Source organism: Culex quinquefasciatus, chromosome 2, assembly GCF_015732765.1.
Source record: "Culex quinquefasciatus strain JHB chromosome 2, VPISU_Cqui_1.0_pri_paternal, whole genome shotgun sequence".
In the NCBI taxonomy this organism is placed as follows: domain Eukaryota; kingdom Metazoa; phylum Arthropoda; class Insecta; order Diptera; family Culicidae; genus Culex; species Culex quinquefasciatus.
Genome location: NC_051862.1, coordinates 113043144 through 113067421, shown reverse-complemented (window position 1 = coordinate 113067421; position 24278 = coordinate 113043144). Strand labels below are relative to the sequence as shown.

Below are 24278 nucleotides of genomic sequence, written 5' to 3'. Positions count from 1 at the left end.
TGAACCAAAACTGGCACTCGACGAGTGCGGCACTCAGTGCCGCACCGGCTCTTCAAACGAACGTACCATCAGAAGCATGACAATACAGGGGAGCATGGCGTATAATGGTTAGGTTATGTCTTGACTCTACACCGTATTTTTTTGTTTGGTCATTAGGGTGACCTACGCCGTGTTAGGGTGGTTCAAAACATGGCAATTTTCGTCGATTTTCGCAAAAACCACCTTTTTTCAAAAAGTCATATCTTCGCGCCATTTTATCCGATTTTAGCTGTCCTAGACGCAAAAGAAAGGTGATTAGTTTGGCTTTTTGGGAAAAAAAGTAAGAAGTTTCAAAAATCTAGCTGAACATTTGAAAAGGTCGTATGAAAACTTAATATGCTGTTTTGAAGGTTTCGGGACCAAAGAGCCTATGTCTGAAAATATTTTTATCGGATTCTTCGGAAAATTTCATATAACATATCAAAAAATGGTGAAGTTATGTTTTCGATACTCTGAGATACGATTTTTTGAAAATAAAAGCATGATTTATCGACGCGCCACGCGCATAAATGGAAAAATGACGATAACGGGAAAAGACGACTTTTTTCACTAAAACTGCGATAACTTGAAAATTTCAGCGATGACCTATAGATGTAATGGTACCAAAAGTTGCGTCTTTTAATTACAAAAATTTTGGTACCGTCATCTGGGGTGAATCGAGACTACAGTCTGAATAGGGACAGCAGTGTTTAGAGCACTTAAAGGTTTTAAATTTGGAAATAGATGTACACATTTTGTTGGTCTGAGTCTGTTCTATCCGAAACCAACCAGAAAAATCAAAATATTATGCTCTAAAATGGTTAAAACTGCTGTCCCAATTCGCCCCAGTTGACGGTACCCTAACAGGCATAGGTCATCGCTAAAATTTTAAAGTTATCGCAGTTTTAGTGAAAAAAGTCGATTTTTTTGCTGTGTGCAGCGCGTTGCGAGCATCGTGTTCTAGTTTCATTTCCGCCAGTTCTAGTCTTATTAGACTGGTTGCAACGCGGCTCTACTTTGTTCTAGCTGTTTCATTTTTCAAATAGAACTGAAACAGACCACGCGCAACGCGGAGTTGCAGTTTTATTTTTCGAGCAGTATTTTGAAACCGGAATAAAACTGCTCGACGAGTTTGTTTCAAACGTGAGACGGTTTGGAACTGGAATAGAACTCAGTTTCAAAAAAAAAAAATCAGATATATAAAGATATCCACGTATTCTTACACACACACTATGATGCTGTGTTGATAATCATACGCACACAATTAAAAGCATTTTTTTGAAACAACATTTAGATCAGCACGTTGCGAGCACCGTGTTTTAGTTTCATTTCCGCCAGTTCTAAAAATTTAAAACTGCTCGTAATTTGAAACAATTATAAAACTTCGCGCTGCAGACAGTCTAAAAATTTAAAACTGCTCGCAATTTGAAACAATTATAAAACTTTGCGCAGCAGACAGTCTGAGAAATCTGAGAAATACATTGTAGAAAAAGCAAAAACTGCTCAATGGAAGTGCTCCATTCCGATTGAGTTGACTGGGGAACTCAGTGAATCATTATTTTTCACAGTCACTTCAATCCGAATTCTGAAACGAAATCTAATTAGATTTTAATTAGATTCCGTTTCAGAATTCGAATTGAATTGACTGGGATATTTAGGGACTATTAGGGCATCTCCATCGCAGGGACCTAATTGCGTTGCAAAGCTAATTTGGCACCCACGTCAAGCCCACCGCGGTACTTATGCGAGAGCTAATTTAGGTTCGAGTTCATCCGTGTTCATCCGAATCTAAACAAAACTCAGGTTAGCTCCGGGATCTACCGGGAGCAAATCGTCTGATGGAATGTTTTTTCAAGCAAAACAATGTAATTGGGTCAATGTGAGTTTGTAAACAAAGAGTTTATCCTGCTAACGTCAGTAAATGTTTACATTAGGAGTGATGATTGATTTTTCGATTTCAATTCTTCGAGTTTGGAAATATTTTCCCTCCCGTGCTGCAAGTTCACGCATGAAAAATGACTTTTGGTAATCTGGGGTGATGCAGTTTTGTTTTTTAGGTTATATTGGGGCTGTGTTTGATTAATTTTGGTCAACGCATTGTCGATCTAGTGCCAGACATGCAAGAGATAAGTCATTTGTATTGAGTAAAAAGCAAAATTCAAGCAAAACATTTTAAATGAGCCAAAATGGATTTGAAAACAAGCAATCCGAGCAATTGGGTCCTAAAATGAAGCATAGATTGCTGATATTATTGTTTACAGCGATAAAGCTTATTTTTCTGAGTACGACCACAAACAATTTAAAATGGATTTTTAAATCAATTTTGAAAAATTTACCTCGCGGTCCTACTTGACAGAAAAGCTCCTACTTGACAGCTCGTTCCAAGGGGACCATAATTGATCCATCGAAAAAATGTTGTCTTGTCAAAAAAAATTTGCATTAAAATAAAAAAAACAGTGATCAGAAATGGTTTTTAATCGTGTTTTTTACAGTTGCACAGAAAAATTTACATAGGGCTTTAGTACCCAATTCTGATCTTAAATTCTTAAATTCTTAAATTCTTAAATTCTTAAATTCTTAAATTCTTAAATTCTTAAATTCTTAAATTCTTAAATTCTTAAATTCTTAAATTCTTAAATTCTTAAATTCTTAAATTCTTAAATTCTTAAATTCTTAAATTTAAATTCTTAAATTCTTAAATTTTAAATTCTTAAATTCTTAAATTCTTAAATTCTTAAATTCTTAAATTCTAAATTCTTAAATTCTTAAATTCTTAAATTCTTAAATTCTTAAATTCTTAAATTCTTAAATTTTAAATTTTAAATTCTTAAATTTTAAATTCTTAAATTCTTAAATTCTTAAATTCTAAATTCTTAAATTCTTAAATTTTAAATTCTTAAATTCTTAAATTCTTAAATTCTTAAATTCTTAAATTCTTAAATTCTTAAATTCTTAAATTCTTAAATTCTTAAATTCTTAAATTCTTAAATTCTTAAATTCTTAAATTCTTAAATTCTTAAATTCTTAAATTCTTAAATTCTTAAATTCTTAAATTCTTAAATTCTTAAATTCTTAAATTCTTAAATTCTTAAATTCTTAAATTTAAATTCTTAAATTCTTAAATTCTTAAATTCTTAAATTCTTAAATTTTAAATTCTTAAATTCTTAAATTCTTAAATTCTTAAATTCTTAAATTCTTAAATTCTTAAATTTAAATTCTTAAATTCTTAAATTCTTAAATTCTTAAATTCTTAAATTTAAATTCTTAAATTCTTAAATTCTTAAATTCTTAAATTCTTAAATTCTTAAATTCTTAAATTCTTAAATTCTTAAATTCTTAAATTCTTAAATTCTTAAATTCTTAAATTCTTAAATTCTTAAATTCTTAAATTCTAAATTCTTAAATTCTTAAATTTTAAATTCTTAAATTCTTAAATTTTAAATTCTTAAATTTAAATTCTTAAATTTTAAATTCTTAAATTCTTAAATTCTTAAATTCTTAAATTTAAATTCTAAATTTTAAATTCTTAAATTTTAAATTCTTAAATTCTTAAATTTAAATTCTTAAATTCTTAAATTCTTAAATTCTTAAATTCTTAAATTTTAAATTCTTAAATTCTTAAATTTAAATTTTAAATTTAAATTTTAAATTCTTAAATTTTAAATTTTAAATTTTAAATTCTTAAATTTAAATTCTTAAATTCTTAAATTTTAAATTCTTAAATTCTTAAATTTAAATTTTAAATTCTTAAATTTTAAATTCTTAAATTTTAAATTTTAAATTCTTAAATTCTTAAATTCTTAAATTCTTAAATTTTAAATTTTAAATTCTTAAATTCTTAAATTCTTAAATTTAAATTCTTAAATTTAAATTCTTAAATTCTTAAATTCTTAAATTTAAATTCTTAAATTTAAATTCTTAAATTTTAAATTCTTAAATTCTTAAATTCTTAAATTCTTAAATTCTTAAATTTTAAATTTTAAATTCTTAAATTTTAAATTCTTAAATTCTTAAATTTTAAATTTTAAATTCTTAAATTCTTAAATTTTAAATTCTTAAATTTAAATTCTTAAATTTAAATTCTTAAATTTAAATTTAAATTCTTAAATTTTAAATTCTTAAATTCTTAAATTCTTAAATTCTTAAATTCTTAAATTCTTAAATTTTAAATTCTTAAATTTTAAATTCTTAAATTTAAATTCTTAAATTCTTAAATTTTAAATTCTTAAATTCTTAAATTCTTAAATTTAAATTTTAAATTCTTAAATTCTTAAATTTTAAATTCTTAAATTCTTAAATTCTTAAATTCTTAAATTCTTAAATTTTAAATTCTTAAATTCTTAAATTCTTAAATTCTTAAATTTAAATTCTTAAATTCTAAATTCTTAAATTCTTAAATTCTTAAATTCTTAAATTCTTAAATTTAAATTTTAAATTCTTAAATTCTTAAATTCTTAAATTCTAAATTTAAATTTTAAATTCTTAAATTCTTAAATTCTTAAATTTAAATTCTTAAATTCTAAATTCTTAAATTCTTAAATTTAAATTCTTAAATTCTTAAATTCTTAAATTCTTAAATTCTTAAATTCTTAAATTCTTAAATTCTTAAATTTTAAATTCTTAAATTCTTAAATTCTTAAATTCTTAAATTCTTAAATTTAAATTTAAATTCTTAAATTTTAAATTTAAATTTTAAATTCTTAAATTCTTAAATTCTTAAATTTTAAATTTTAAATTCTTAAATTCTTAAATTTAAATTTTAAATTTAAATTCTTAAATTCTTAAATTTTAAATTTAAATTTAAATTTAAATTTAAATTTAAATTCTTAAATTCTTAAATTCTTAAATTCTTAAATTTTAAATTCTTAAATTCTTAAATTTTAAATTCTTAAATTTTAAATTCTTAAATTTAAATTCTTAAATTCTTAAATTCTTAAATTCTTAAATTCTAAATTTAAATTCTTAAATTCTTAAATTCTTAAATTTTAAATTCTTAAATTCTAAATTCTTAAATTTTAAATTCTTAAATTTTAAATTCTTAAATTTTAAATTTAAATTCTTAAATTTTAAATTTTAAATTCTTAAATTTTAAATTTTAAATTCTTAAATTCTTAAATTCTTAAATTCTAAATTCTTAAATTCTTAAATTTTAAATTCTTAAATTTAAATTCTTAAATTCTTAAATTTTAAATTTAAATTTAAATTCTTAAATTTAAATTCTTAAATTCTTAAATTCTTAAATTCTTAAATTTTAAATTTAAATTTAAATTTTAAATTCTTAAATTCTTAAATTCTTAAATTCTTAAATTCTTAAATTCTTAAATTTAAATTCTTAAATTCTTAAATTCTTAAATTCTTAAATTTTAAATTCTTAAATTCTTAAATTCTTAAATTCTTAAATTCTTAAATTTAAATTCTTAAATTCTTAAATTTTAAATTCTTAAATTTAAATTCTTAAATTCTTAAATTTTAAATTCTTAAATTCTTAAATTTTAAATTTAAATTTAAATTCTTAAATTCTAAATTTTAAATTCTTAAATTCTTAAATTCTAAATTTAAATTCTTAAATTCTAAATTCTTAAATTCTTAAATTTTAAATTTTAAATTTTAAATTTAAATTCTTAAATTTTAAATTTAAATTCTTAAATTTTAAATTTAAATTTTAAATTCTTAAATTTTAAATTCTTAAATTTAAATTTTAAATTTAAATTCTTAAATTTTAAATTCTTAAATTCTTAAATTCTTAAATTCTTAAATTCTAAATTCTTAAATTCTAAATTCTTAAATTCTAAATTCTTAAATTTAAATTCTTAAATTCTTAAATTCTTAAATTTAAATTCTTAAATTTTAAATTTAAATTCTTAAATTCTAAATTTAAATTCTTAAATTCTTAAATTCTTAAATTCTTAAATTCTTAAATTTAAATTTAAATTCTTAAATTCTTAAATTCTTAAATTCTTAAATTCTTAAATTCTTAAATTTAAATTCTAAATTTAAATTCTTAAATTTTAAATTCTTAAATTTTAAATTTTAAATTCTAAATTTAAATTTTAAATTTTAAATTCTTAAATTTAAATTTTAAATTCTTAAATTCTTAAATTTTAAATTCTTAAATTTTAAATTTTAAATTTTAAATTCTTAAATTCTTAAATTTAAATTTAAATTCTTAAATTCTTAAATTCTTAAATTCTTAAATTCTTAAATTCTTAAATTCTTAAATTTAAATTCTTAAATTCTTAAATTTTAAATTCTTAAATTCTAAATTCTTAAATTCTTAAATTTTAAATTTAAATTCTTAAATTTAAATTCTTAAATTCTTAAATTCTTAAATTTTAAATTCTTAAATTCTAAATTCTTAAATTCTTAAATTCTTAAATTTAAATTTAAATTCTTAAATTCTTAAATTTTAAATTTAAATTTAAATTTAAATTTAAATTTAAATTCTTAAATTCTTAAATTCTAAATTCTTAAATTTAAATTCTTAAATTCTTAAATTTAAATTTTAAATTCTTAAATTCTAAATTCTTAAATTTAAATTCTTAAATTCTTAAATTTAAATTCTTAAATTTTAAATTTTAAATTTTAAATTCTAAATTCTTAAATTCTAAATTCTTAAATTCTTAAATTCTTAAATTCTTAAATTCTTAAATTCTTAAATTTAAATTCTTAAATTCTTAAATTCTTAAATTCTTAAATTTAAATTCTTAAATTCTTAAATTCTTAAATTCTTAAATTTAAATTTTAAATTCTTAAATTCTTAAATTTTAATTTTAAATTTAAATTTAAATTAAATTTTAAATTCTTAAATTAAATTTTAAATTTAAATTCTTAAATTCTTAAATTCTTAAATTCTTAAATTTTAAATTCTTAAATTTAAATTTTAAATTCTTAATTCTTAAATTCTTAAATTTTAAATTTTAAATTCTTAAATTCTTAAATTTAAATTCTTAAATTTAAATTCTTAAATTTTAAATTTAAATTCTTAAATTCTTAAATTTAAATTCTAAATTTTAAATTCTTAAATTCTTAAATTTAAATTCTTAAATTTAAATTCTTAAATTTTAAATTCTTAAATTCTTAAATTTAAATTTAAATTCTTAAATTCTTAAATTTTAAATTCTAAATCTTAAATTCAAAATTCTTAAATTCTAAATTCTTAAATTTAAATTCTTAAATTTAAATTCTTAAATTCTTAAATTCTTAAATCTTAAATTCTTAAATTTAAATTCAAATTCTTAAATTCTAAATTCTTAAATTCTAAATTCTTAACTTAAATTTAAATTCTTAAATTCTTAAATTCTAAATTCTTAAATAATTTAAATTCTTAAATCTTAAATTCTTAAATTCTTAAATTCTTAAATTTTAAATTCTTAAATTCTAAATTTAAATTTAAATTCTTAAATTCTTAAATTCTTAAATTTTAAATTCTAAAATTTAAATTCTTAAATTCTTAAATTTTAAATTCTTAAATTTAAATTCTTAAATTCTTAAATTCTTAAATTCTTAAATTCTTAAATTCTTAAATTCTTAAATTCTTAAATTTTAAATTCTAAATTTTAAATTTAAATTTAAATTCTTAAATTCTTAAATTTTAAATTTAAATTCTTAAATTCTTAAATTTAAATTCTAAATTCTTAAATTTAAATTCTTAAATTTAAATTCTTAAATTCTTAAATTTAAATTTTAAATTCTTAAATTTAAATTTTAAATTCTTAAATTCTTAAATTTAAATTTTAAATTTTAAATTCTTAAATTTTAAATTCTTAAATTCTTAAATTCTAAATTTAAATTTTAAATTCTTAAATTCTAAATTTTAAATTCTTAAATTTTAATTTTAAATTTAAATTTAAATTCTTAAATTCTTAAATTTTAAATTCTTAAATTCTTAAATTTTAAATTCTTAAATTTTAAATTTAAATTTAAATTCTTAAATTTAAATTCTAAATTCTTAAATTCTTAAATTCTTAAATTCTAAATTTAAATTTAAATTTTAAATTTAAATTTAAATTCTTAAATTTTAAATTCTTAAATTTTAAATTCTTAAATTTAAATTCTTAAATTCTTAAATTTAAATTTAAATTTAAATTTTAAATTCTAAATTCTAAATTCTTAAATTTTAATTTAAATTTTAATTTTAATTAAATTCTTAAATTCTTAAATTCTAAATTCTAAATTTTAAATTTAAATTCTTAAATTTAAATTTAAATTTTAAATTCTTAAATTCTTAAATTTTAAATTCTTAAATTCTTAAATTTTAAATTCTTAAATTCTAAATTCTAAATTCTTAAATTCTTAAATTTTAAATTCTTAAATTCTTAAATTCTTAAATTTTAAATTTAAATTCTAAATTCTTAAATTCTTAAATTTTAAATTTTAAATTTTAAATTTAAATTTAAATTCTAAATTTAAATTTTAAATTCTTAAATTTAAATTTAAATTTTAAATTTTAAATTTAAATTTTAAATTTAAATTCTTAAATTTAAATTCTTAAATTTTAAATTTAAATTTTAAATTCTAAATTCTTAAATTTTAAATTTTAAATTCTTAAATTCTAAATTCTTAAATTTAAATTCTTAAATTCTTAAATTCTTAAATTTTAAATTCTTAAATTCTTAAATTTAAATTCTTAAATTCTTAAATTTTAAATTCTAAATTCTTAAATTTTAAATTCTTAAATTCTTAAATTTAAATTTTAAATTTTAAATTTCTTAAATTTAAATTTAAATTTTAATTCCAATTTTAAATTTTAAATTTAAATTTTAAATTCTAAATTCTTAAATTTTAAATTCTTAAATTTTAAATTTAAATTCTTAAATTCTTAAATTTAAATTTTAAATTCTTAAATTTAAATTCTTAAATTTTAAATTCTAAATTTAAATTAAATTCTTAAATTCTTAAATTTAAATTCTTAAATTCTTAAATTCTTAAATTCTTAAATTCTTAAATTTTAAATTTAAATTCTTAAATTTTAATTCTTAAATTTTAAATTCTAAATTCTTAAATTTAAATTTAAATTTTAAATTTAAATTCTTAAATTTTAAATTTAAATTTAAATTTTAAATTTTAAATTTTAAATTTTAAATTCTTAAATCTTAAATTTAAATTCTAAATTTTAAATTCTAAATTCTTAAATTCTAAATTCTTAAATTCTTAAATTTAAATTTAAATTTAAATTCTAAATTTAAATTCTTAAATTCTTAAATTCTAAATTCTTAAATTCTAAATTCTTAAATTTAAATTCTTAAATTTAAATTCTTAAATTCTTAAATTTTAAATTCTTAAATTCTTAAATTTTAAATTCTTAAATTCTTAAATTTAAATTTAAATTCTTAAATTTAAATTTAAATTTTTAAATTCTAAATTTAAATTTTCTTAAATTTTTAAATTCTAAATTCTTAAATTCTTAAATTTAAATTTAAATTTTAAATTCTTAAATTTAAATTCTAAATTCTTAAATTTAAATTTTAAATTCTTAAATTTTAAATTCTTAAATTTCTTAAATTTTTAAATTCTTAAATTTTAAATTCTTAAATTCTTAAATTTAAATTTAAATTTTAAATTTTAAATTTAAATTTAAATTCTTAAATTCTTAAATTCTTAAATTTAAATTTAAATTTTAATTCTTAAATTCTTAAATTTAAATTCTTAAATTCTAAATTTTAAATTCTTAAATTTTAAATTCTAAATTTAAATTCTTAAATTTTAAATTTTAAATTTTAAATTCTTAAATTCTTAAATTTTAAATTTTAAATTCTTAAATTCTTAAATTTTAAATTTAAATTTAAATTTAAATTTTAAATTTAAATTTAAATTCTAAATTTTAAATTCTTAAATTTTAAATTTAAATTCTTAAATTCTTAAATTTTAAATTTAAATTCTTAAATTCTTAAATTTTAAATTTAAATTCTTAAATTCTTAAATTTTAAATTTAAATTCTTAAATTTAAATTTTAAATTTAAATTCTTAAATTTTAAATTCTTAAATTCTTAAATTCTAAATTCTTAAATTCTTAAATTCTAAATTTAAATTCTTAAATTCTTAAATTCTTAAATTTTAAATTCTTAAATTCTTAAATTTAAATTTAAATTCTTAAATTTTAAATTTAAATTTAAATTTAAATTTAAATTTTAAATTCTTAAATTTAAATTTAAATTCTTAAATTCTTAAATTCTTAAATTCTAAATTTAAATTCTTAAATTCTAAATTCTTAAATTCTTAAATTCTTAAATTTTAAATTCTTAAATTTTAAATTTAAATTTAAATTCTTAAATTCTTAAATTCTTAAATTCTTAAATTTAAATTTTAAATTCTAAATTCTAAATTTAAATTTAAATTTTAAATTCTTAAATTTAAATTTAAATTTTAAATTTTAAATTTTAAATTCTTAAATTTAAATTCTTAAATTTTAAATTCTTAAATTCTAAATTCTTAAATTCTTAAATTCTTAAATTTTAAATTCTTAAATTCTTAAATTCTTAAATTTTAAATTTAAATTCTTAAATTCTTAAATTTAAATTCTTAAATTCTTAAATTTAAATTTAAATTTTAAATTTTAAATTCTTAAATTTTAAATTTAAATTTAAATTCTTAAATTTTAAATTCTTAAATTCTTAAATTTAAATTCTAAATTCTTAAATTTAAATTCTAAATTTTAAATTCTTAAATTCTTAAATTTAAATTCTTAAATTCTAAATTTAAATTCTTAAATTTAAATTCTTAAATTCTTAAATTTTAAATTTAAATTTTAAATTTAAATTTAAATTCTTAAATTTAAATTTTAAATTTAAATTCTTAAATTTTAAATTTTAAATTCTTAAATTTAAATTTAAATTCTTAAATTTAAATTTAAATTCTAAATTCTTAAATTCTTAAATTTAAATTCTTAAATTTTAAATTTTAAATTCTTAAATTTAAATTCTTAAATTTAAATTCTTAAATTCTTAAATTCTTAAATTCTTAAATTTAAATTTAAATTTAAATTTTAAATTCTTAAATTTAAATTTTAAATTTAAATTCTTAAATTTAAATTTAAATTTAAATTTAAATTCTTAAATTTAAATTTTAAATTTTTAAATTCTTAAATTTTAAATTCTTAAATTCTTAAATTCTTAAATTCTTAAATTCTAAATTCTTAAATTTTAAATTCTTAAATTCTTAAATTTTAAATTCTTAAATTTAAATTCTTAAATTTAAATTCTTAAATTTAAATTCTTAAATTCTAAATTCTTAAATTTTAAATTCTTAAATTTAAATTCTTAAATTCTTAAATTCTTAAATTTTAAATTCTTAAATTCTTAAATTCTTAAATTTTAAATTTTAAATTTTAAATTCTTAAATTTAAATTTAAATTCTTAAATTTTAAATTCTTAAATTTTAAATTTAAATTTAAATTTTAAATTCTTAAATTCTAAATTCTTAAATTCTAAATTTAAATTTAAATTCTAAATTCTTAAATTTTAAATTTTAAATTCTTAAATTCTTAAATTCTTAAATTTAAATTCTTAAATTCTTAAATTTTAAATTTAAATTCTTAAATTTTAAATTTAAATTCTTAAATTTTAAATTTTAATTTTAAATTTAAATTCTTAAATTTTAAATTCTAAATTCTTAAATTCTTAAATTCTTAAATTCTTAAATTCTAAATTCTTAAATTCTTAAATTCTTAAATTCTTAAATTTAAATTCTTAAATTTTAAATTTAAATTCTTAAATTTAAATTCTTAAATTCTAAATTCTTAAATTTAAATTTTAAATTCTTAAATTTAAATTCTTAAATTCTTAAATTTAAATTCTTAAATTCTTAAATTTAAATTCTTAAATTCTTAAATTCTTAAATTTAAATTTAAATTCTTAAATTTTAAATTCTTAAATTCTTAAATTTTAAATTTAAATTCTTAAATTCTTAAATTCTTAAATTCTTAAATTTTAAATTCTTAAATTTAAATTTTAAATTCTTAAATTCTAAATTCTTAAATTCTTAAATTTAAATTCTTAAATTTTAAATTCTTAAATTTTAAATTCTTAAATTTAAATTCTTAAATTTTAAATTCTTAAATTCTTAAATTCTTAAATTCTTAAATTCTAAATTCTTAAATTCTTAAATTCTTAAATTTAAATTCTTAAATTTAAATTTAAATTCTTAAATTTTAAATTTTAAATTCTTAAATTTTAAATTCTTAAATTTTAAATTCTTAAATTCTTAAATTCTTAAATTCTTAAATTTAAATTTTAAATTTTAAATTCTTAAATTTAAATTCTTAAATTTAAATTTAAATTTAAATTCTTAAATTTTAAATTCTTAAATTTTAAATTCTTAAATTCTTAAATTTTAAATTTTAAATTCTAAATTCTTAAATTCTTAAATTCTTAAATTTTAAATTTAAATTTAAATTTTAAATTCTTAAATTTAAATTTAAATTCTTAAATTCTTAAATTCTTAAATTTAAATTTTTAAATTCTTAAATTCTTAAATTCTTAAATTTTAAATTCTTAAATTCTTAAATTTTAAATTTTAAATTCTTAAATTCTTAAATTTAAATTCTTAAATTTAAATTCTTAAATTTTAAATTCTTAAATTCTTAAATTTTAAATTTTAAATTCTTAAATTTAAATTCTTAAATTTAAATTTAAATTCTTAAATTTTAAATTTTAAATTTTAAATTCTTAAATTCTTAAATCTTAAATTTTAAATTCTTAAATTCTTAAATTTTAAATTCTTAAATTTAAATTCTTAAATTCTTAAATTTAAATTCTTAAATTCTTAAATTTTAAATTCTTAAATTCTTAAATTTTAAATTCTTAAATTTAAATTCTTAAATTTAAATTTTAAATTCTTAAATTCTTAAATTCTAAATTCTTAAATTCTTAAATTCTTAAATTCTAAATTTTAAATTTTTAAATTTTAAATTCTTAAATTTTAAATTTAAATTTAAATTCTTAAATTTTAAATTTTAAATTCTTAAATTCTTAAATTCTAAATTCTTAAATTCTAAATTTTAAATTTTAAATTCTTAAATTTTAAATTTAAATTTTAAATTCTTAAATTCTTAAATTCTTAAATTTTAAATTCTTAAATTCTTAAATTTTAAATTCTTAAATTTTAAATTCTTAAATTCTTAAATTCTAAATTTAAATTCTTAAATTCTTAAATTTAAATTCTTAAATTCTTAAATTCTTAAATTTAAATTCTTAAATTTTAAATTCTTAAATTTAAATTTAAATTTAAATTCTTAAATTCTTAAATTCTTAAATTTTAAATTTTAAATTTTAAATTTAAATTCTTAAATTCTTAAATTCTTAAATTCTTAAATTCTTAAATTTTAAATTCTTAAATTTTAAATTTAAATTCTTAAATTTAAATTCTTAAATTTTAAATTCTTAAATTTTAAATTTTAAATTTTAAATTCTTAAATTCTTAAATTTAAATTTTAAATTCTTAAATTCTTAAATTTTAAATTTAAATTCTTAAATTCTAAATTTAAATTCTTAAATTTTAAATTTTAAATTCTTAAATTTAAATTTAAATTTTAAATTCTTAAATTCTTAAATTTTAAATTCTTAAATTTAAATTCTTAAATTCTTAAATTTTAAATTCTTAAATTTTAAATTCTTAAATTTAAATTCTTAAATTCTTAAATTTTAAATTTTAAATTCTTAAATTTTAAATTTAAATTTTAAATTCTTAAATTTAAATTCTTAAATTTAAATTCTTAAATTCTTAAATTCTAAATTTAAATTCTTAAATTTAAATTCTTAAATTTAAATTCTAAATTCTTAAATTCTTAAATTTAAATTCTTAAATTTTAAATTCTTAAATTCTTAAATTCTTAAATTTAAATTTAAATTTTAAATTTTAAATTTTAAATTCTAAATTTAAATTCTTAAATTCTTAAATTCTTAAATTCTTAAATTCTAAATTCTTAAATTTAAATTCTTAAATTTAAATTTTAAATTTTAAATTCTTAAATTCTTAAATTTAAATTCTTAAATTCTTAAATTCTTAAATTCTTAAATTTTAAATTTAAATTCTTAAATTTAAATTCTTAAATTTAAATTCTTAAATTTTAAATTTTAAATTCTAAATTTAAATTCTTAAATTCTTAAATTTAAATTTAAATTCTTAAATTTAAATTTTAAATTCTTAAATTTAAATTCTTAAATTCTTAAATTCTTAAATTTTAAATTTTAAATTCTTAAATTCTTAAATTCTTAAATTCTTAAATTTAAATTCTTAAATTTAAATTTAAATTTAAATTTAAATTCTTAAATTCTTAAATTCTTAAATTTAAATTCTTAAATTCTTAAATTTTAAATTCTTAAATTCTTAAATTCTTAAATTCTTAAATTCTTAAATTTAAATTTTAAATTTAAATTTAAATTTAAATTCTTAAATTCTTAAATTTAAATTCTTAAATTTTAAATTCTTAAATTCTTAAATTCTTAAATTTAAATTTTAAATTTAAATTCTAAATTCTTAAATTTAAATTTAAATTTAAATTCTTAAATTCTAAATTTTAAATTCTTAAATTTAAATTCTTAAATTCTTAAATTCTTAAATTTTAAATTCTTAAATTTTAAATTCTTAAATTTAAATTTAAATTCTTAAATTCTTAAATTCTTAAATTCTTAAATTTAAATTCTTAAATTCTTAAATTTAAATTTAAATTCTTAAATTCTTAAATTCTTAAATTTAAATTCTTAAATTCTTAAATTTAAATTCTTAAATTTAAATTCTTAAATTCTTAAATTCTTAAATTTAAATTTAAATTTTAAATTCTTAAATTCTTAAATTTAAATTCTTAAATTCTTAAATTCTTAAATTTAAATTTTAAATTCTTAAATTCTTAAATTCTTAAATTCTTAAATTCTTAAATTCTTAAATTTAAATTTTAAATTTAAATTTAAATTTAAATTCTTAAATTCTAAATTTTAAATTTAAATTCTAAATTCTTAAATTTAAATTTAAATTCTTAAATTTTAAATTCTTAAATTTTAAATTCTTAAATTTAAATTTAAATTTTAAATTCTAAATTCTTAAATTTTAAATTTAAATTTTAAATTCTTAAATTCTAAATTTTAAATTCTTAAATTCTTAAATTTTAAATTCTTAAATTTAAATTCTTAAATTTAAATTCTTAAATTTTAAATTCTTAAATTTAAATTCTTAAATTCTTAAATTTTAAATTTAAATTCTTAAATTCTTAAATTTAAATTCTTAAATTTAAATTCTTAAATTCTTAAATTCTTAAATTTAAATTTAAATTCTTAAATTCTTAAATTCTTAAATTTAAATTCTTAAATTTTAAATTCTTAAATTCTTAAATTCTTAAATTCTTAAATTTTAAATTTAAATTCTTAAATTCTAAATTCTAAATTCTTAAATTCTTAAATTCTAAATTTTAAATTCTTAAATTTAAATTTTAAATTCTTAAATTCTTAAATTCTTAAATTCTTAAATTTTAAATTCTTAAATTCTAAATTTTAAATTCTTAAATTTAAATTCTTAAATTTAAATTTAAATTCTTAAATTCTTAAATTCTTAAATTCTTAAATTCTAAATTCTAAATTCTAAATTCTTAAATTTAAATTCTTAAATTTTAAATTTAAATTTTAAATTCTTAAATTCTTAAATTCTTAAATTCTTAAATTTAAATTTTAAATTCTTAAATTTTAAATTCTAAATTCTTAAATTCTTAAATTCTTAAATTCTTAAATTCTTAAATTTAAATTTAAATTCTTAAATTCTTAAATTTTAAATTCTTAAATTTTAAATTTTAAATTTAAATTTAAATTTTAAATTTTAAATTTTAAATTCTTAAATTCTTAAATTCTTAAATTCTTAAATTCTTAAATTTTAAATTTAAATTCTAAATTCTTAAATTCTTAAATTCTTAAATTTTAAATTCTTAAATTTTAAATTTTAAATTCTTAAATTTAAATTCTTAAATTCTTAAATTCTTAAATTCTAAATTCTTAAATTCTAAATTTAAATTCTTAAATTCTAAATTTAAATTTAAATTTAAATTTTAAATTCTTAAATTTAAATTCTAAATTTAAATTCTTAAATTTAAATTTTAAATTCTTAAATTCTTAAATTTAAATTCTTAAATTTTAAATTTTAAATTTTAAATTTTAAATTCTTAAATTCTTAAATTTAAATTCTTAAATTTAAATTTTAAATTCTTAAATTCTTAAATTCTTAAATTCTTAAATTCTTAAATTCTAAATTTAAATTCTAAATTCTTAAATTCTTAAATTTAAATTTAAATTTTAAATTTAAATTCTTAAATTTTAAATTCTTAAATTTAAATTTTAAATTTAAATTCTTAAATTCTTAAATTCTTAAATTCTTAAATTCTTAAATTCTTAAATTCTTAAATTTAAATTCTTAAATTCTTAAATTCTTAAATTTAAATTTTAAATTTAAATTTAAATTCTTAAATTTTAAATTCTTAAATTCTTAAATTTTAAATTTAAATTTTAAATTCTTAAATTTAAATTCTTAAATTTTAAATTTAAATTCTTAAATTTAAATTTTAAATTCTTAAATTCTTAAATTTTAAATTCTTAAATTTTAAATTCTTAAATTTAAATTCTTAAATTCTTAAATTCTTAAATTCTAAATTTTAAATTCTTAAATTCTTAAATTCTTAAATTTAAATTCTTAAATTTTAAATTCTTAAATTCTTAAATTCTTAAATTCTTAAATTTTAAATTTTAAATTCTAAATTTAAATTTAAATTTTAAATTTTAAATTTTAAATTCTTAAATTTTAAATTTAAATTCTTAAATTTAAATTTTAAATTTAAATTCTTAAATTTAAATTTTAAATTTAAATTCTTAAATTCTTAAATTTAAATTTTAAATTCTTAAATTTTAAATTTTAAATTCTTAAATTTTAAATTCTTAAATTTTAAATTTAAATTCTTAAATTTTAAATTTAAATTCTTAAATTTAAATTTTAAATTCTTAAATTCTTAAATTCTTAAATTCTTAAATTTTAAATTCTTAAATTTTAAATTTTAAATTTTAAATTTTAAATTTTAAATTCTTAAATTCTTAAATTTAAATTCTAAATTCTTAAATTCTTAAATTCTTAAATTCTTAAATTCTAAATTTAAATTCTTAAATTTTAAATTTTAAATTTTAAATTCTTAAATTCTTAAATTTTAATTTTAAATTCTTAAATTCTTAAATTCTAAATTTTAAATTCTTAAATTCTTAAATTCTTAAATTTAAATTCTTAAATTCTTAAATTTTAAATTCTAAATTCTTAAATTCTTAAATTTTAAATTCTTAAATTTTAAATTTTAAATTCTTAAATTCTTAAATTCTTAAATTCTTAAATTCTTAAATTCTTAAATTCTTAAATTCCCAAATTCTTCAATTTTCAAATTCCTGATTTTGAATTCATTTTTTTTATTTTTGATAAAAATTGTGTTTTTGATATTAGAATTTCGGGTTTTCGTAAATTTGTAAATTTTACTTAATTTCGATCCCGTCCGTGTGGATCAATTGGACAGCGCAATGGACTCACAATCCAGAGGTTGCTGATTGGTACTAGCAATAGTGGCCGACAGCTATAAAGACAACTTCTTTTTTTTTAATCTATTTCTACCAAAAAACTATATCTGTCCTTTTAATTTCAAAATTCTGCATTTTGAGATTCGGCGGGGATTTCAAATATTATTATATCAAATATAAGATTATTAAAAAAGAAAATTCCAATTCTGCGATTTTTTCATCAGAACATATTGCAAACAAGCACCGCGCAAAGAAACGTCAAACGCCACTTTTCGTTTATGCTGCGTACCGCTTAAGAAAAATCTTTTCGTGACCCTTTCCCTGACCGTTTCTTGGGCGTTTTTTTATATGGAGTTTTGCGTTCCTTCGGATCTGCGTATCAGCCTTTACGGTACAACCATTCAACATATTTTTAAATGAAATGAAAAAAATAAATAATAAAAATAAACGTATTCGTAATTTTTTCTTACTCCACACTGACGTGAGCAAGATACACCCTTTGTTTACAAACTCACATTGGACCAATTACATTGTTTCGCTTGATATATATATTTGAATTTTATACATAATTCAAAAATGTTCAAATCAGTTTAGTTATTTTTAAATTTTGGACATTCATGTTTAAATTTTCGGTAATGATTTGCTTATATTAATATAAGTGGTTGATTATTTTTTATTTAAATAATAAAAAAATATATAAATTCCACAACTTTTTAATTTAACAAAATCGTTTTGAACTAAATTACTGTAATTGGAAGCATGTTCTATCATGCTAGAATGTATTTTTATTGATTTCGATCAACAAAACGGCTAGAATTTGAAAATGAATAAATTAGATCCCCGCGGTGGGCTTGATTCGGTAGCCAAATTAGCTCCCAGCGGTGCGAAAACGTGTATTAGCTACGGAGCAAAGCTCAAACTGGGGATCCAACCGATAGGTTTGCCACGCAATTAGATCTCTGCGGTGGAGATGCCCTTAGGGAGCGTACTTTTATTGCGTAACACAAAAAATCGGATTTTTAGATCTCCTCTCGCTCTCGTAACAAAATGTCCATACAAATCATAGAAATTTTGTATGGAGCGTAACACGGTCTTCGACCCCCACTCTCTCCCCCTTCTTCGTTACGTAATAAAAGAACGCTCCCTTAAGGTGAACATAATTTTGTAACTTACCACGCGCAAGCGTGCATTCTGGCTGCGTGCTTTTCGGTAGCAGTCGCCTTGTTTTTGCATGTGCTTCGTTATTGTGCGGCCACACCCTGCGACCGTCCGGAGGATTGTTTCGATGCAGGCCGCAGATGTCGTTTGAAGATCGGTGCTGTCACGACCAGAGAAAAAGTTTCTTCATTGCAAGCTGGATTTTTAGGTGCGGAAAGTGTGTTTCTAGCCATGTTCGTCGTTTATTAATTAAATCCAGTTACGAACGTTTGATATTTTCTAGTGTGGTAATAATAAAAAGTGCGATAGTAAGGTGTGACTGTAGTTTAATTGGATTTTTGTGTTTTATGTCCAATTTTAGCAATTTGGTGAGAAAATAATTCGGGCGGATCAAGGAAGGGGTCGACGAATTACAAAATGGAGAATACATCGTACGGAATAAATGTGGCCAACAGATACGATCTTTTTGCGATAGACGATGAGGGGGACGATCCGTTTCAGATGATTGCCTCTAGCAAGCAGAAGGCCCAGAAGAAACAACCCGCGCAAGCCTCGGCAGATCCATCGGCAAAAGGTGCTAAAAACTCGGAAAAGGAGAACAAAGCCCAGAACAAGGCCACGATTAACAACGAGAACCGACATCCCGATAAACACGCGGATTCTAAGGCAGCTTCTGCGGCTTCTACCAATACCAATTTACATAACCAGCAGCAGCGTGGTGAAAAGCATGGCATCAAGGAAACGCAGAAAGATAATATTCGTACAACACGTGAAGATGGAAACAAAAATGGCTACGCTGGTGGTAAAAACGCAGCCGAAAGACGTCCTATTAATAAATCCAACTTTACCGGCGAGAACCGCGAAGAGAAAAACAACAGGAAAAATCGCGAAGTAAACAACGATGAAAATGCTCAACGTCGATCAGGCCAGGCTGGAGGTAGTAGCGGCAGCGGCGGAAACAAACGCTTCGAATCTCGCGGAAAGCGCGAATTTGATCGTCAATCGGGTTCCAACAAGACTGGCGTAAAGGCCGTGGAGAAACGCGACGGAACGGGATCTCACAACTGGGGCAGTGCCAAGGCCGACGCCAAGGAGTACAACAATTTCCAGGAGGATTACTCGCAACAGGAAACCGAGGACGATAAGGGACACGCTTCCGATCAGGGCAAGGATGAGGCCACCAACGCTAACGATCAATCCGACACTAAATTGCCAATTGAGGAGGAGCTCAAGGAAATGACACTTGATGAATGGAAGGCGCAAACCGCAAGCAAACTGGCCAAGCCTCAGTACAACATCCGGAAGGCCGGCGAAGGTGAGGACGCTACTCAATGGGACAAAATGGTAGCTCTGAACAAGAAAAAATCCGAAACCGAAGGAACCGAAGAGGAAAACGAGACCCAAAAAATTGGAAAGCAAAAGCAAGTTCTTGATATTGAATTTCATTTCAACGATGGGCGCCGTGGTGGAATGATGGGTCGTTCTAGAGGTCGCGGAGGAAAGGGCGGCGCACGAAACACTGGAAAACGCGAAGGAGTTGGTGCAGGACCGGAGAAGAAGGATACAGCCGAGCCGCGTGAAGGTGGAGCAGGTGGAGAGGTAGGCGAAAAACGAGACCGGCGCAATCGTCCCCCGCCAGCTAACGAGTCAACCTTTGGAAGCTACAAGTTTGCAAAACAAAGCTCGCGCTTCAAGAATGCTGCTCCTAAGGTTGACGACGAAAATTTCCCCTCGTTAGGTTAGTGATATGCCTTTCGGTTGCAGAATAAAACTAGTGACGTCTTTTACGATTCCTGTTTCGTAAGCACTTGCTTTGTTTCATACTAAAATAGGTTTCCTTCATGAAATAAAATAAAAAAATATCACTTTTTGTTCAATAGAAATGTAACTGGTTACAAGCAAAATTCTTCAAACTTTAAAATAAACCATTAAGAATAGCTCCGTGTGCAATGTTTTTTTAATTTTCGATAACTCAGCTGTCCCTTTCAACTGCGTCTTACTCTAAATCTAAAACAATGTTTCTTAAAGGCTAGTATGGAGATTGGAAGGAAATGGGTCAAGAAACAGCTTTACGAACAGCAGAACAAAGGGGAGGGAGCGTTTTCTTGGGGCTTTTCTTCACCCTCTCTGGCTTGCTTTCGCTGCCGCTGCTGCCCATTTGAATTTTTTTGAACGGTTCCTTCCGATGTGCGTATACCGCTTAACCGGTGAGGAATTTCTTCCTGGGGAGGAATTTGGCCATTCTTGGTTGGGAATAAGGATGTATTGGAAATTCAATGTTTTTACTTTTGCAAAAATCCTTAATACTTATCTGGCTCTGTCATTCGCAATTTTCAGTGTAAGAACGGGCCTTGACCGATCTTATGCACCAGGTTTCCGATGAACACACACTGCCCTTACACCTACATCTCACCCTTGCTCTGGTACGAGCAACACGCTAGAAAACGCTTTGAGGGTTCGTGCCAGGCATTCGCACCTGTTCCTGTTACGTATTTGAACTCGTTCCGGAGGTGTTGTGGGTAAGACGGCCACCCCACTGTTTTAATAAATATACTAATGAATATTACTAAAATGGTTAGCAATACTGTTCCTCATGCTAAATAATGCATTGAAGCCACCTTTGCCAAACATATTGTTTGAAATAGTATAAAAATAGCTCAAAATAAAGAAATAATTTTTGAACTTGAAACTGGATGTTGGATTGGGCATCCCTAGTTGGATTGCTGTTTACAAGCCTCTGAGTGCTCCGCGACTTTTTTCGATTTTTCGTTGAATTTTGCGTCTAACGTCGCGTTCCGAAACCGTCGGTGTTATCGGAAGCCCTGGCGAACCAGGAGAAGTGGTGGAAGCACGGTTTGAAGCCGAACGTGTGGCTCAATGGTGGTTCCGCGAAAAACGCCAACCTAACCTCTCAGCGTGTAGCGAATGCAGCAAACAAGGCCCGCCTTCAGAGGCAAACCATGTTCGAGAGTGGCCGGCGTGCACGTTCGCTGGACAGGATCACGCCAGGCAGCGGCGGCAGCAGCAGCGGCTACCAGACCAGGAGCAAAACGTAGAATACCTCCCCGTTCCTGTCGGAGAATCGTTTCGATGCGCTTGGCGACGACGACGTCGGTGATGGAGCAGAAGTGGAACAACAAAAGAAAGAACCCCGTGTAAGGAATCCGCCGATCTTCATCGTGGGAAAATCTTCCGATCAGGGCAAGGATGAGGCCACCAACGCTAACGATCAATCCGACACTAAATTGCCAATTGAGGAGGAGCTCAAGGAAATGACACTTGATGAATGGAAGGCGCAAACCGCAAGCAAACTGGCCAAGCCTCAGTACAACATCCGGAAGGCCGGCGAAGGTGAGGACGCTACTCAATGGGACAAAATGGTAGCTCTGAACAAGAAAAAATCCGAAACCGAAGGAACCGAAGAGGAAAACGAGACCCAAAAAATTGGAAAGCAAAAGCAAGTTCTCGATATTGAATTTCATTTCAACGATGGGCGCCGTGGTGGAATGATGGGTCGTTCTAGAGGTCGCGGAGGAAAGGGCGGCGCACGAAACACTGGAAAACGCGAAGGAGTTGGTGCAGGACCGGAGAAGAAGGATACAGCCGAGCCGCGTGAAGGTGGAGCAGGTGGAGAGGTAGGCGAAAAACGAGACCGGCGCAATCGTCCCCCGCCAGCTAACGAGTCAACCTTTGGAAGCTACAAGTTTGCAAAACAAAGCTCGCGCTTCAAGAATGCTGCTCCTAAGGTTGACGACGAAAATTTCCCCTCGTTAGGTTAGTGATATGCCTTTCGGTTGCAGAATAAAACTAGTGACGTCTTTTACGATTCCTGTTTCGTAAGCACTTGCTTTGTTTCATACTAAAATAGGTTTCCTTCATGAAATAAAATAAAAAAATATCACTTTTTGTTCAATAGAAATGTAACTGGTTACAAGCAAAATTCTTCAAACTTTAAAATAAACCATTAAGAATAGCTCCGTGTGCAATGTTTTTTTTTTTAATTTTCGATAACTCAGCTGTCCCTTTCAACTGCGTCTTACTCTAAATCTAAAACAATGTTTCTTAAAGGCTAGTATGGAGATTGGAAGGAAATGGGTCAAGAAACAGCTTTACGAACAGCAGAACAAAGGGGAGGGAGCGTTTTCTTGGGGCTTTTCTTCACCCTCTCTGGCTTGCTTTCGCTGCCGCTGCTGCCCATTTGAATTTTTTTTTGAACGGTTCCTTCCGATGTGCGTATACCGCTTAACCGGTGAGGAATTTCTTCCTGGGGAGGAATTTGGCCATTCTTGGTTGGGAATAAGGATGTATTGGAAATTCAATGTTTTTTACTTTTTGCAAAAATCCTTAATACTTATCTGGCTCTGTCATTCGCAATTTTCAGTGTAAGAACGGGCCTTGACCGATCTTATGCACCAGGTTTCCGATGAACACACACTGCCCTTACACCTACATCTCACCCTTGCTCTGGTACGAGCAACACGCTAGAAAACGCTTTGAGGGTTCGTGCCAGGCATTCGCACCTGTTCCTGTTACGTATTTGAACTCGTTCCGGAGGTGTTGTGGGTAAGACGGCCACCCCACTGTTTTAATAAATATACTAATGAATATTACTAAAATGGTTAGCAATACTGTTCCTCATGCTAAATAATGCATTGAAGCCACCTTTGCCAAACATATTGTTTGAAATAGTATAAAAATAGCTCAAAATAAAGAAATAATTTTTGAACTTGAAACTGGATGTTGGATTGGGCATCCCTAGTTGGATTGCTGTTTACAAGCCTCTGAGTGCTCCGCGACTTTTTTCGATTTTTCGTTGAATTTTGCGTCTAACGTCGCGTTCCGAAACCGTCGGTGTTATCGGAAGCCCTGGCGAACCAGGAGAAGTGGTGGAAGCACGGTTTGAAGCCGAACGTGTGGCTCAATGGTGGTTCCGCGAAAAACGCCAACCTAACCTCTCAGCGTGTAGCGAATGCAGCAAACAAGGCCCGCCTTCAGAGGCAAACCATGTTCGAGAGTGGCCGGCGTGCACGTTCGCTGGACAGGATCACGCCAGGCAGCGGCGGCAGCAGCAGCGGCTACCAGACCAGGAGCAAAACGTAGAATACCTCCCCGTTCCTGTCGGAGAATCGTTTCGATGCGCTTGGCGACGACGACGTCGGTGATGGAGCAGAAGTGGAACAACAAAAGAAAGAACCCCGTGTAAGGAATCCGCCGATCTTCATCGTGGGAAAATCAGTGGCTGATGTGGTTAAGCTGCTCAACATTAACGGCGTTCCTCAAGGTAACGACTACATGCTGAAGTTCACCAAAGCTACGGTTCAGTTCTTCACCAAATCCAAGGAATTGTTTACAACCACGGTGGCACTGCTGAAAAGTAGTGGTGTTCAGTTTTACACACATGATACTTCTGAAAATGTCTTAACGAAGTTTGTGCTTTCTGGGCTGCCGGCATTGCACATCGCAGACCTGAAGGAGGAGTTAGAGGCGCTAAGCTTGGAGCCGCTGGACGTCAACATCCAAGTCGGGGCGGACGAGCACACACTGTACCTGGTGTATTTCAAGCGCGGTTCGGTGAAAAT

General features: G+C 21.2%; 2 protein-coding genes across 4 annotated transcripts in view; both read left to right on the top strand.

The window, feature by feature from the left end:
- LOC119766649 (diuretic hormone class 2) overlaps positions 1–24278 on the top strand; it is a 105492-nt gene that overhangs the window by 33894 nt on the left and 47320 nt on the right. The window lies entirely within an intron of this gene.
- Positions 18826–22685, top strand: LOC119766647 (plasminogen activator inhibitor 1 RNA-binding protein-like). Of its 2 annotated transcripts, XM_038251766.1 has the most exons (3): positions 18826–18986; positions 19061–19869; positions 21906–22685. In XM_038251766.1, exons 2-3 carry the CDS (start codon positions 19117–19119, stop codon positions 22476–22478), a joined length of 1326 nt encoding a protein of 441 aa, XP_038107694.1. In that variant the 5' UTR covers positions 18826–18986; positions 19061–19116; the 3' UTR covers positions 22479–22685. The 2 variants fall into 2 exon arrangements, with proteins under 2 accessions (XP_038107694.1, XP_038107693.1); XM_038251765.1 differs by lacking the exon at positions 21906–22685 and having other exon boundaries at positions 19061–20644.

Coding starts and splice junctions, on each gene's coding strand:
- LOC119766647 (XM_038251766.1), top strand. CDS start 19,117: ATGGAGAATACATCGTACGGAATAAATGTGGCCAACAGATACGATCTT. Junction 19,870..21,905: donor ACGCTTCCGATCAGGGCAAG/GATGAGGCCACC, acceptor GATCAGGGCAAG/GATGAGGCCACCAACGCTAA.